The sequence below is a fragment of the Monodelphis domestica genome, chromosome 1 (assembly GCF_027887165.1).
Source record: "Monodelphis domestica isolate mMonDom1 chromosome 1, mMonDom1.pri, whole genome shotgun sequence".
NCBI lineage: Eukaryota > Metazoa > Chordata > Mammalia > Didelphimorphia > Didelphidae > Monodelphis > Monodelphis domestica.
In genome coordinates, this window is record NC_077227.1 from 457115369 (window position 1) to 457129419 (window position 14051).

The 14051-nt window shown below is 45.8% G+C and overlaps 1 protein-coding gene across 2 annotated transcripts; it reads right to left on the minus strand.

The window, feature by feature from the left end:
* Window positions 1-1702: 1702 nt before the first annotated feature.
* Window positions 1703-13651, minus strand: SLC35C2 (solute carrier family 35 member C2). Of its 2 annotated transcripts, XM_001366435.5 has the most exons (10): window positions 13534-13651; window positions 10274-10717; window positions 9894-10044; window positions 9233-9296; window positions 8371-8443; window positions 7515-7683; window positions 7317-7400; window positions 4299-4474; window positions 2783-2912; window positions 1703-2392 (listed from the first exon to the last, which is right to left on the minus strand). In XM_001366435.5, the coding sequence occupies exons 2-10, from the start codon at window positions 10391-10393 to the stop codon at window positions 2259-2261; spliced, it is 1101 nt and encodes a 366-aa protein (XP_001366472.1). In that variant the 5' UTR covers window positions 10394-10717; window positions 13534-13651; the 3' UTR covers window positions 1703-2258. The 2 variants fall into 2 exon arrangements, with proteins under 2 accessions (XP_001366472.1, XP_007475001.1); XM_007474939.2 differs by lacking the exons at window positions 9894-10044; window positions 10274-10717; window positions 13534-13651 and adding an exon at window positions 9390-9844.
* Between the last annotated feature and the right edge of the window lie 400 nt (window positions 13652-14051).

The following is a 14051-nucleotide window of genomic DNA, read 5'->3' on the forward strand; positions in this document are numbered from 1 at the left end:
GGGAAGACAGGAAACTCACATCCACCTGAGCCAGCAGGGTTTTGGCAATCTTTCCCAGCACCGAGGTGTGCTGAATCACAAGCAGGTCTTGGGGAGGGGGAAGCTCTCAAGCCTCGAGCCCTCCCCAGATCGCTCTCCAACATGACATTCTGGGTGTGTAGGGCACACTGCCTTTTAAGAAAGCAATTGCTGGGAGCCAAGAAAGCCTAGATTCAACTTTCAGCTCTGCCATGACTTATCTGTGTGGCTTTAACCAAGTCACTTTCCTTACTTGGGTCTAATCCTAGAGTTCATCTTCTTGCCAGGATCCTCTGAAAAGAGAGGAGCATGGGGCATGGTAGGCAGCAGTGCAGGGAGCTGGGAGAGGGCTCTTCTGAAGCATGCAGATTTGTTGAGGTAGGTCTAAAACATCCATGCACAATGAACTGGGGTGGTTTTCTGAAAATGCCTCATGCAATGGACACTCTCACAGCCTTTCTTACTTGACTGAAAATATTCCAGCCTCGGAGCAGGAGTCTGAAATCTACTGCTTCTAAGGCAGTGGCAGTAATGGCAAGGCGAGGAGGGGAGCAGTAGTGCCCTGAGCAGTAGGGCTGGGGGCTGGGGAGTGGCAGCTGTGTGGGGCAAGGGCGACACCTGCTGTGGGTCCCTGAAAACAGTTCAGAAGAGCAGGATTTGGAGTTGGGATCCTTTGGGTCAGCTTCATGTTCCTGAGAGGGGACAAATAAAGTCCCAGAAGCCCAAGTGATTTGCCATGGGTCACAATGGTAACAAGTAGCAGAGCCAAGGATAGGATTCAAACCTCTTGAGATGAAGCATATGTGTAGAAACAATGAATTTGTAATCTGAGGGCCTAAGTCTGAGTTTCATTTACTGTCAGGATAAGCTTGGGTAAATTACTTCCCTTCTCTGGACCCACTTCCTCATCTGAAAATAGAAAGAGATGTTCTGAGGAAAGGGATTTTTTTTAGTGGTAAGGGACCTAGGCTGTCACCCAAGAGACCCAAAAGGTGACAAATGCCTCGTGAGATTATGGCTAAGTACTTCCCTGCTCAGCCTGTTTCCTTCTCCGAAATGAAGATATTAAACCAGACCATCTCCAAGGTCCTCTCCAATTCCATCCCGGGATATTAACCTTCCAATCCCAAGGCCCCTTCCACTACAGGACCAGACTTCAGAGCACTCTCCACTCAGTGGTAGGCAGCTCGATGGATGGATGGTTTCAGGACCCACAGTTCCCAAAAGGAAGATCAGTCCCAGGACAAGTACAGAAGACAGAATTGTTCTTCTCCTCTGCCTGGGTAGAGGCAGAGGCCCTAAGGAGAGGGTATCTGTGCTCAAACAACACTAGACACAAGAATGTCTAGAGGGCCTAGACAACCTAGAGGGCCTAGACAACTTCCAGTCCCCAGGGAGTCTGTCCTTTAGTGAACTAGGTCATCCTTACCTTGAAGTCCACACCTCGGCTTCTGATTCTTCTATAGCTTTTGCAGTTTCATTTATAGAATTGCATACTCGGCTCAGATGTTGGGGAGAGTACATAAGATAGTGTCTTCTGCTAGCCCTGGGCCTACAATCTTCTATCCATGGAAGTCCTCTCTGGGTTCAAGCAGCAGTAGTTTGGAAAAGGGAGCCTCTGTGGCTATTCCCCTTATTCCCAGACTTTCTGGGATAGATTAAAGCTGGATTCCAGGCAAAGAGATGTGGTCAATGGACTGTAAAGCATTTATTTCTGAACTATAAATAAAACTGCTCTTTGAGCAAAGAAGCTCTCCAGGTTCTGAGGTCCCAGCCCCTCCACCTCCTCCTAGCTGAGGAATAGTTTATAGTTCACATTTTCTTCCCTTAGTAATCTTGATTATCCCCTGAATTGTGAAAATTCTTGGTCTAAGAGGTCTTAGGGAACCAATATAGGGGAACCAGCCCATTCCCATTTCCACTGTGATCCCTATCCAAGTCTTGCCCTTCTCAAGACCTGGTCATACATCTATTTCATCCTGATGGTCCACACAGTTCTCATCTTAGTCTTGGGTACCAAGGCTTCTACTATAACAGCCATTTCACCCCAACATCTTCCATATTGAAACACGTCATATCAGCTGAGTCTCAGGATGGGCATCACAGAGCCCACACAGCTACCCATCTGATGAGGCAGGAAACTTGGATCTGCCTACATCGCTGGCTACCAATGGTGTACAAAGAGGCAACAGTGCAGAAATGGGGTGGGATGGTTCAGGCACTACCAGTCAGGTAAGTCACTATTGCCCCTGGACGACAAAGTACTTTTCCCCCTCATCCTCATCTTCCTCATCACCAGGCTCCCTGTTCCGTAGGAGAAGCTCCAGGTCAGGACTAGAGGCAGATCCTTTGTGGGGTTTAGGACCACTTTCACCTTTGAGATACAGGAGAGAGATTGAGTTACTAACCTTGGGTTGGCCTTTTGGCTTCTGTGCATCAACTGCAACAGAAGGAAGCCAACCATGCTTGCTGAGCCACAAAGACACATCCACCCACCTGTCCTACTGATGCCCAGGCTTCCCCCAAAGTGGGGGTGGGGAGCAGAACATATATCCTGCATTAGATTAACTGCTTAAACAAAGCATTTATGGGGCTGGCAGAACACAATCCAGCAAATCCAGCAGGAACTACTGCAGGGAGCCAAGAACAACCTGTTCCATCCAAACAGGGAGGAAGACCACTCCAGTGGAAACCTACTGGGTACATGAGTTGGAATGGAAAATGCCTCTGAGAAGTAAGGATACTAAATGGTCCTCTGTATTACCTTTGGAGTTGAGGGCTTTGAGGATGATATGGAGGGATATCCCAGACAAACAAAGGGCAAAGCCCAGCCAGTTTAGTAGACTGATTTGGTCTCCCAGCAAATGAGCTGCCAGCAGCAAAGTACAGACTTCCTGGGGGGCAGAGAGGCAAGAAGCAAAAATGTGATTGGCAAGGGGAGGTGGTCCTTTCACTCAGAGGTTTCACATCAGGAATTCAAGCCTTCAGAAGGGAACAAACACAGAATTGATAAAAGAAATGCTGCATAACAGAAAAGTGCTAATCTTTTTTTAAAAACCCTTACCTTTGATCTAAGAATCAATATTGTGAATTGATTCCAAGACAGAAGAGGAGTAAGGGCTAGGAAATGGGGGTTAAATGACTTGCCCAGGGTCATACAGCTAGGAAGTATTTGAGGCCAGATTTGAACCTGTCGCCAGGTCTGGTTCTCTAAACTCTAAGCTACCTAGTTTTTAAATATTTTTAACAGTATATTCCATAAGGCAGATAGACATGTGGCTCTCTGATTAATGGTGAATGAAAATATGACATCTTAATCCATTGGTGAAGACCAATGCTCTACACGTCCATAACCATACTGGCCATGAGGTGGCCTGGTATAAGAGAAGAGCAATAGATTTAGAATTCGAGGACGTGGTTTCAAATTCCAACTCTAATACTCAAAAGTGGCACCCTTGGACAAGCTACCTAAACCCTCTGACCCAGTATCTCCCCATTTACAAAAGGGAGAGGGGAAGGATTAGACTAGATGATGATCTCTAAGGTTCCTTTATAAAATTGTATGATTCTTGAAGACCCCCCCCCCCCAACAGTAAAACAATACTTAGGGTCAAATTCTTGTCTTTGAGCAACAAAGGAGTCTCCTAGATTCTTGGCCTTTTCAAGGCTTTGGGAGAGACAGCATGGTATATAATGGAAAATGTGCTGGACATAGAGTTGGAGACATGGGTTCAAATCCCAGCTCCAATATTTACTATTTATGAGGTCTTGGACAAGCCTCTTCATCTATGACCCTCAGTTTCCTACTCTGTAAAGTGAGGATAACAATCTTTCTATCAGTTGTCCCAAAGACTGTGGAAAAAATGCTTTGGAAACTTTAAGTAACACTGAAACAAGCTACAATTTCAAATGTAAACCTCAGTTTCTTCATATGTAAAATGAATTCAATAATCCTTGTATTAACTACTTTAAATGACAATTATGAGGAAAATGTCCTGTAAACTTCAAAAGTTTAAATAAATGTGGGTGATGCCGATTGATCTTAGGATCCAGGGGCACAGAGGCACTGCCCTCAGCAGCAACAGAATGAAGTCACCTCAAGATCTCATTCCAGGGGCTTGTGGAGGCAGCATTCACTATTTGCAGGCAGAGGACCTGGTTTTGACTCCCAGTGTGATTTACTACTTACTTCCCATGTGATTTCTGACAAGCCAGATTTCCTTCCTGGGCCTCAGTTTCTTTAGCTAAGGTCCTCTTCAGCTTTAAATCCTACAACCTACCTTAAAAATCCCAGCAATGGAGAGGGTCAGGCTGGAGGTTCTGGAGACTAACAAGAACTCTGAAAAACCCAAGCCAAAGGCAAGGATCCCACCAAAGAAGAGAGTCCCAAGCACACCCAGGAGGAGACTCGTGTCTTGGAAACGGAAGATTTTTTCAGATGTGGCCAAATGTAGACCTGAAAATGACAGGAAGAGAAACTGTAATGTCAAGTTCCAGGTGTATCCATGTTCCTAAAAGGTCTCACCCAAGAAAGGTGGGAGAGGAGGGCTAAAAGAGAAAGGCAGGGAGAAGGGAGATGAGAACTGTTACTCTATATACATCAAGAATAGAAGGTTTCTTAATGGCAGAAACTGTCTTTTGTTTTGTTTTTGTATCCCTAGAACCTAGAGAAAAAATGCCCCGAACACAGGAGTAGCTTAGTAAATATATGTTGAGTTGAATGGAATTTAAAGTGAGATTCACCACCATTAATTGCTATTTACTCAGCATCAGTTGTGGGAATGGGGCTGTATGAGACCCTGGGAAAAAATATAGAAGGCAAAAATACTCTGACACAGATCATAGATTTGTTCATTAAGAGCTGGAAGGAGCCTTAGAAGTTATTTCATACAAAAGCCTCTCAGTTTAAAGATAAGAAAACTGAGACCTTGAAAGGATAAGTTATTTGCCCAATGCCACATATACTCTAAGTGGCAGAGCTGGGGTTCAGACCCAGGACACCTGCCTGCAAATCTCACACTCAGGCAAACTCAACAGCTAACAGAACCCTGGAATAATACAGAAGAACAACTCAGAAAGAAGATCCAAGGGATTAAGGACACCATCTCCAGGCTAAAGGTCATTTTAGGGGCTATCTCAGGATTGGTACCTGAAAGGAAATGTCCTCTTTAATTCAGAGGTGATGGTCACGTTTGCCCTCTGCCCACCTCAAATGTTTTAATAAAGCATGGTAAGGGAGCAGGTAGGTGGCACAATGGATAGTCATATCTGGAATTGGGAGGTCTTGGGTTCAAATCTGGCCTAGCTCTCCCATGTTCTGCTCCCTCTGTGACCTTGAGTAAATTATTTAACTTCTCTGGGCCTTAGTTTCCTCAGTTCTAAAACAGGGTTAACAATATCTATAGCACACTGAGTAACTATAATACTCAATAAGGCAATATAGATACAAGGGTCAAGAGATAGTCAAAAAGACCTTTAGACCCAGACTAGCAATAAAATTCAGAGCTAGAAGGAATCTTAAATGGCATCTAATTCATTCTTTTATTCTACTATTGAGGAAACTGAGGTTAAGAGAGCAGAAGTGACTTTCCCCAAACCACAAAGGTATTAAGTAGAAGAAACAGGATTCAACCCCTCTGATTGCTCTTTCCACCATATCTTCTGTTCCTATTTACCTCCTTGTCCAGGAGGGTGAAATATAAGATATGCTCAAAAATCATTTATTCTGTTGATGTCTGAAATGTGTTGAGCTCTCTTGGAGCAAAGTATTAAAGGAAAAAAAATCCCAACCAGCAGTGGTAACCACAAGCAAATATGCTTCCAATGTAGGCCATCAGCCTTGGTGCTAGGCTCAGCAGTACTTCGAAAGCAGCAGCAAATTGAAGGGAGTTTGGAGAAGAGCATAAGTAACAAAGGCGCTTGGGGGATTAATTTAGCAGAAAAGATTAAAGGAACTAAATCCATGCAGCTCTGCTAAGTGAAGACTAAGAGGGGCATTAGGATGAGAATATGCAGAGATGTGAATGGTGTAAACATCAAGAAAGGGAGGGGAACTCTCTGGGTGGCACAAGGCTCTGTAATGAAAGAATGGGGAGAAATTTAAAATGGGAAAACTTTGGTGACATAATAGAAGTTTCCTGGACAACTGGAATGAAGAATAATTTTGCTAAGACTGGAAGACTCACAGTAGAACCCATACCTGAACCGAAATCTGTCCTACAACTTCACTAATGACATAGAATCATCAAGCTGTTACTTGAAAACCTCTATGATGGCGACTCAATAGTTCTAGAAAAGCCTAGAATATTCTGGCCAGCTTCAAAACTTCAAATTCAAGTTTTTCCTTACATAAAACTGAAATCGACCTCCCTGTAACTTCCTCCCATCATTCCTAGATCTGTCTTCTGGGGCCAAGCAGAACAAATCTAATTCCTTTTCCACATGATAGACCTTTGTGCTCAAGACAGTTGAAGAAAACGATTAGGCTTTCCCCCTTCCTCCACCCCAGGTCATCTCTTCTTCAGGCTAAGAAGCCATAATTCTTCTACTTCTTTGGGCCTCAGTTTCTGTAAAATGAAGTGAGTGGGACTAAATGGTTTCTTCCAGCTCCAAATTCCATGTTTATTTGGACCAACAGGGGTTCAGAGAGATCAAATGACCTGTAAAGAGTTGGTGACTTTGTTTGCTAGCTGAAGCTCAAAGATCACCTTCCTATCTCTGGTGATTAGCTAGTTCATGCGGCTAACAGATAAACTTCTGATATTTCCTTTACAGATCATGGTTTATAAAACCCTATACATCATTATCTCATTTGAGAACCCCATGAGGTAATTAGGACAGGTATCATCCATTATACTTGTTTCAGAGGTAAGGAAATTGCCATAAATTGCTCAGGATTTTTGTACAACAGGGTCTCTAGGCTTTTCTTGTTTGCTCCCTATCCCTAGACAGGGTCCAGTTTATGTCCAAGTCATTGTGAAATGTGGCAGTCAGAACTGAACATAACCTTTTGGTTTGCCCAGGGCCCCAGTGTTTAGAGTAGAGAGGGATGCAGGACAGATGATTGCCTGCTCAGTCTATGAAGACAGGAACCCTGGGTAGTGGGCAAAGGCAAAACTGAAGAAAGACCCTAAAATACAACCAAAGCCCTTAACTAATAGTTAAAGGAAAGAAGCTGTGATAAATCCCAGGCTATGAAACACCTTTATTCTCTCCCTCTATCTCCCTGAGAGGATGGCAACTAGAAAGAGAATGCTCCTTTCTCGCTCTCTTCTGACTAATGTGGGAACCCAACATACCTTCAAAAATAGCAAAAAGAGGGAAGAGTCCCAGAAACATGAGTGGCTGCAGGTGGTACATGGTGTCAATAGGATTCTGGAGACCTAAAGAAGAGAGAAAAAAAACCCATCCTAGTTCTGGACAGCTTTACTTCCTATTTCAAATAGCTTCTCCAGAGCCATACTCAACCACCCTTGGGATATTCTGAATATACTCACCTAATTCAGCTTTCTGTAGGAGGATTTGGGTAAGGGTCCATCGAATTCCTCCAATGAATGAGGCCCCTAGCACCAGGGCAAATCCCTCTCCATTGAACTGTGTAGACTTATAAGTGAACATGAAGAGGCCCCCAGCAATAAGCAGGACCACCAGGACTAGAGCTGCCCGCTGTCAGGATGGGAAGACATTGTCTGTCACCCTGAAGGACCCAATTCGGAGAAGAGCAGCAGCAGCAGGATAAATGGCTCACAGAATTAAACTCAAACATCTCATTTTACAAAAGATGAAACCGAGGCCCAGAGAAGTAAACCAATTTGCTAATGGTCATAAAAACTCCTATTATTTTTTATACAGCACCTGAAGGTTTGCAAAGTGCTTTTCTCAAAACAATTCAGAATAGTAGGTAATACAAATATTATGCATCCCATTTTTATAGATGACAAAACCAAGGCTTAGGAAAATCAAAAGTGTACATACAGCTAATCAATAGTGCAACTGGGATCTAAACCCAAGTCCTCTAATTCTAAATCCATTGCTCCTTCACTACATCAGAAACGCTTAACACTCTTGGAACTAATTACTGCAACTATCTCCTGGGGCAGGAAGTTCCCCTATCCACCTGTGATCTTCTACCCTGGGCCCCTTACCCTTCAAAGTAAGAAAACAGTGGGAGAGGATACCCGGAATCCTAGTGTCCTGTCCATTCCTGGCCCTGATCTACCCATCACCTCCACCCCCAGCCAACAAGGCTTAGCTCACTTTTTCTTTTTTATTCTTATCACTAGGAAAAGGGTTAGAGAGGACCCAGAGCAAAAGCAAAAAGAGAAGGAGCAGAAGGGGAAGCTGAGGCCTCACCAACTCCTCTAGCTTGAAGATCAGGGAGAAGATCAAAATGAAGAGAACTGCCGAGGACTTGGTCATTGTGTACCTGGAAGTGAAAACTGCACAGTCAGCCACTGCTACTGGGCTCATGACCATAAACTATGTGAGAAGGGTAGGAAGAAGGACACCTGCTTTTCCCAGGAGGGTGACAGGGCAGGTGAGTGCTGCTCAGGCCAGCAGGGGAGCCTGGGCACAAAGGGCACTGAGAAGCCAAACCTTGTCCAGATTGACAAGTGACCTTCGGTGGGGAAAACAAAAGCTGTGACTAAGAAGCCTGTGACTAGGGTCAGGAGGGAAAAGCTGTATCTCTGACAGAGCTCTCCTAATTCTAGGCTCTACCTACAGCTCAGCCAGGGAACTCAGGCTGGGAGAAAATGGAAGGAGAGGTAGAGAGGAGGCCTAGACTGTGCTCCCCTAAGCCAAGAATGGAGGTAAGGAATAACTAGCCCTCTTGTTTCTCCCCACTTCCCCTTGAGCCCAATTCACATAATGCTAATGTAGTCCCATGCATGCCAGTCAGTGGGTCAGATATCTTCAACTCCCTCTTCTTTCTCATACCATGGCAATGACCAGTCTGTCTGGGTCCCCTGACTTCCCCACGCTGCCAAGACAGGCAGGCTCCAGGGCTCAGCACCCCGTATGCGCTGGGCTTACGGACGAGGCTGGAGTTTTCCAGGACAGCGGCTGGGGGCCATAGAGAAGCTGAGAGCAAGGACTGATCCCAGAGAGTGGTGAGGCAGCCGGCCCATCAGTCGGACGTGAAGGCAGCCCGCTGGACAGACACAAAGAGCTCAAAGACTGAAGGGAGGGTGGTGGGGAGCAGGCCGATACTCACAGTGAGACGGTGATGTACAGGAAGCTCCAGTTAGACAGACCCACGTCAAGTGCCGTTGCCAATGCTACGGAAAGAAGAATTGACCTCTAGAGATGTCCTGTTGCTTCTCTGGGGACAAAACTTACTACTGAATTGTAAGGATTGCAAAGGACCAGACCTGTCGAGGAAACTCCAGACATGAGATGCTTCTAGATGAGCATCTGCTCTGCAATGCATCCTCTCACAGAGCTCTCTGGGGCACTGTCAGGTAGCATCACTAGACCAGGGAGCCATAACCAATATATGTTAAAGGTGGGGCTTAAACCTACATCATTTGATCCTGAAGCCAGCAGCTCTTCAGCTATACTGTGCTCTGGCTACCTGTCTGCAACCTCATTTGAGCCCTCTGACAACTTTGAGGGGTAGGTATTACAAAGTGTTATATCCTCATTTTACAAATGAGGGAATGGAAGATCAGAAGTCAAATGACTTGTCCATAATCACACTGCTCTGAGTCTCAGGTAGGATTTGAACTAATTCCTCCTGATTCCAAGGCCAGGTCCAAAGGGAAGGTCAGAGCAAGGACTGTAACTGTCTCCAGGTCTTCTGACATCCCAATAATGCTCCTCCTCTTCTCCTAACACACTCCCCACCCAAGGGCCCAAACCTGTCCCAGTCATACCTGTGGGAGCTACTCTCTGGAGGTAGTCGGCCCAGCTCAGCACCACTCGGGGGCGCTGGTGGCAGCACTGTGCCACGGCTCGGGACAGAGCCGAGAAAAGGAATATCACTGCGAGGTGAATCAGGGTCATGAAGAGAGGGAAGTGAAAACTCTATGGGGAATTTAAAATAGAACTGATTGTCAGAAGTTTAGGAATTCCAGAGTAGCAGTTTTTTCTCCCTTCCCTTCTTTCATCTGTACCTAAATCCTCCTCAATCTCTTAACTCCCACCAGCACCCACCTTGTCCCCATCCCCTCCAACCCTACACCATATACCACCCCCTACCCCATACCCCAAGGGTGGGTCTTTGTGTTGAGCCCCACCGAGGCTCCAGAATTACCTTCATTAGCCATTTGTTGTAGAAGGTGATGCCAATAGAGAAGCAGTAATACAGCAGTACCAGCCCCAGAGTCAGCACCACCTTCCAGATGAAGGTCAGGCCAAAAGTCCACCTCCCCATTGGCAGCAACAGTGATTTCCCAAACGCCTTTATGTCCACTGGTGAGAGGCAGAGTTGGGACTGAGCAGCTACTGCCCTGGCTGGGGTCTAGCCCTCTCACTTGAAGCCAATACACAAAGTAAGAGTTGGCTGTGCTGGACCAAAAACTTCAATGGAAACATCTCTTATCAGTGGTGGTTCTCTCTGAGTTGATGACTTAGAATGGCCATATGATCACAGAAGCTCTGGGCTATGCTGAGGACTCTCACCTGAGAGGCTGGTGGACAGCACCTACCCTCACCATGGTTATCTTGATGCAGAGCTCACAGGATCCTGGAGACCAAGCTACAAAAAATAAGAACAGAGTTTGGGCTCAGCCAGCAGCAGAATCTCTCACAAATGTGTGCAAATGTTGTTCAACTTAGGTCAACTTATGCTTCCAGAAAAGTACTTTACCCTCAAAGGATCATAAAGACCAAGTCTTCCAAACACAGGTATAAGCTCCCTCCCGATTTAATAAAGAGAACAGTGTGCCTTTAAATAGTTCAATAACCAACCATATAAGCAGAACTTATTTCTAAATTCTCTATTTGATGATCTCAAAGTTCAAAAAAAATTTTAAACCAACCATCCCCAAAGCAGGGCATTCTGTCAGCCATGACAACTCACTCTTGTGTATGGCTTTTAAAAGCACAAATGCAGAACTAGTAGGGAACTCTGAAGGACATCTAGTCCATCTTACAGATGAGGAAACTTAGGCCCAGCAATGGTAACTGATTTGATTAAAGTGCCCCAGGTATGAAAGAGTGATAGAGCTGGGACTTAAAACTAGGTCATTTGGTTGCAAATCTAGTGCTTTTCCTCTCTATCTTCCAGTAATTGGTAAGAGCCATCCTAAAGCCAAGTACTGACTGTCACCTTAACTCTCATCTTGTAGAACTATATGATGTTGGTCAATGACCCACAAAAGGGGAGGAAAGATGGGCCTTTCTATACAGAAGCTACCACAGACTGGATTTGGTGGATCTTTGTAAAACAGGACTTCTGAAGCCCTAGCTCATCAATGAAAATAAATCATCTGAGAAGTAGCAACAAATCAGAGGATTATAGGTTTAGATCTGAAAAGGATCTTAGAAGTGATTTAGCCCAATATTTTACAGATGAGGAAACAGAAGTCCAGAAGGGATGTGCCCGTGTTCACAGATAAGCAACTGGCAAATGGAGCTGAGAACTAAACCCAGGTCATTTGATTTCAAACCTAGCATACCTTCCAGAACTCTATACTGCTCTGCCTCACTAAACAGAATAAAACAGAAGATCATAAAGCTAACCTACCTTACTCTTATTGGCATCATCTCCCACTATTCCCTTAGAGGGCAGCTAGGTGGCCCAGTAGAGGACTCATCTTCCTGTGATCAACTTTGACCTCAGACACTAGCTATGTTACCCTAAACAGGTCCTTTTACCCTGTTTGCCTGTTTCCTCATCTGTAAAATGGAGAAGGAAACAGCAAACCACTCTAGCATCTTTGACAAGAAATCCCCAAATGAAATCACAAAGAGGGAAACATGACTGAAAATGACTGATTCACAATAACCACCATTACCCCCATAAATGAATCCTCTACCCTCCCAAATAACCTATACAAATCCTTACACTTTTACTCAGTTTCTACCTTCTCATTTCCTAGGTTTTTCCCTCCTTACTACTGAAATTTTATTTGCTCTTCAAGGTTCTGTGCAAATTCTACCTCCATAAACTTTCCTTAACTCCCCCAGCCCACAGCTCTCTCACCTTCCTATTGACTCCTATATTGTGTTTTTTGAATATTCATTTGACATTTCTTGAAGTTATAACACTATCAAACAATAGCACCAGTAGAAATATAGTGCAGCTACATTGTTTTACTCATTTGAGGAAAGGGAAAAAGGATAGAGGAAATGAATTGCCAAGGATACATAGTGACTTGGGACTATAGTCCAAATCTCCTTTTTTCTAATCCTCAACAAGTAGTAAAATCATAAGGAAATAATATGGGAGACATACTGCTTGAATGTCAAAGCTGGGAACAATTTCATTGAAGTGACTGGTCCAATCTCATTTTACAAAAGATGAAACAGCCCAGAGAAAGGAAATTACTTGTCCAGTGTCCAGCAGGGTCTTAAAAGTTCTTTTCCTGAATGAGTTTTTTTCTTCTCAACTTATTTGATGGCAACCCAGGGTAAAGAACTCTAAAGTTCTTCCTATCCTCTTTTCAATATCAAGCACACAATAAACACTAAATAGATATTCAGTGAGCTGACACTAAATAAATATTTGTTAACTGATAAAACTGGCCAGGATAACGGAAAGGGCACTAAGCTTGGAAAGAGAAGACCTAGTCAGTTTTCTTAGGCAATTTGCTTCCTGGCAAGTAATTTATCCTTTCTAGGCCTAGGATTCAATTGTTGTAAAAAATTTAAAGGCTGGACTCGATGCTCCCGGAGACCCCTTCAAAGTCAAGGCAAATCAGTAAGATTTTATTGACCGCCTACTAGTAGGCTGTGTGCAAAGCACTGAGGATTCAAAGTCAGGAAAAACCAGTCTCTGCCCTCGAGGAGCTTACAGTCTAATACTCCTGGAATGCTATGGCCGAGTCATGGTCTGGTAATGCAATACTATGTGAGAACTGGAAGACCATATTCTAGGAGACGGCCCGTTTATTTAACAGATGAGAAAACTGGGATTCAGGGCGAGGTAAGGCCATTTCCCCCTGGGCCTCGGGGGGCCTCCCAAGGGCGAAGGTAGAGCTTTGGGGCCAGGAGGGGACTCGCAGGTGCAAACCCGAGGAACTGCGGGCCCGGGGTTGGGAGGTGGGGGTGGGGGGGAGGGGACTCCCTGGTAACGGGGCCCCGGCTCCGGAGGCCTGCCCGGAGGCGGTGGCCCAGCGCCAGAGCCAGGCCAGGGGAGGGGCAGGGAAGCTAGAGGCACTTCCTTCTAGCCCTGGGCTATGCCTGCAGGAACACCCCGACCTCTCGGCTACCAGCCCGGCCCCACCACGCCCCCGGGCTCCCCACTGAAGAAGTCCGGGCTGGGACCACGGCCAGGATATCGCCCTCGCCTTCCCTTCCTCCCCATTCCCTCGGGCCCACGGCAGTTGCCTTGCCCCGGCACCGGCTCACCTGCGGCCAGGCAGTTCTAGACGTGGCTCCTCCTGCCGGAAGTGCGAACCCGGCTCCTGCAGCCGCCATATTGGGAAGGCGGGGAGAGCATTTCCGGCGGAAGCAGCGCCGGCCCTCGAGTGGCCTAGTCTCGTCCCCTCCCCTCTCCCCGAGCCCCCAAGGCCGGGTTGGCTCCGGGCTTGCAGCCGAGCCTCGAGGGGAGGGCTTGGTTACCGACCAGCCTCTCCCAGGATTGCTGAGGGCCCTCGGTGAAAGCTTATGCTGCTTCCTCAGGTCTAGACAAGGAGCTCTCTGAGGGCAAGGTTGGTGTCTATAACTATTTAAATAGACCCGAGATCTCATTGAGCTGGCAGTTCCCTCCAAAGATGCTGATAGCACCCATCCGTGCATGCCCAGCCTGTGCTCTCCTAGCTATGCCCTCCCATAGGTTATCCTCCACAGGAGGAGCAGGTAGCTTTCCAAGGTTTTTCTGCCCAGCTCATCTCTTACTGACAATTCCTGATAGTATTTTTCAGTAA

Bases quoted from the DNA above. Each gene is read 5' to 3' on its own strand.
- SLC35C2 (XM_001366435.5), bottom strand. From the start codon at position 10,393: ATGGGGAGGTGGACTTTTGGCCTGACCTTCATCTGGAAGGTGGTGCTG. The intron at 7,684-8,370 runs GTGAGGCCTCAG...CCATCCTGACAG, and splicing joins TCTTCAAGCTAGAGGAGTTG to CGGGCAGCTCTAGTCCTGGT. The intron at 2,913-4,298 runs GTAGGTTGTAGG...TCTGCCCCCCAG, and splicing joins CCATTGCTGGGATTTTTAAG to GAAGTCTGTACTTTGCTGCT.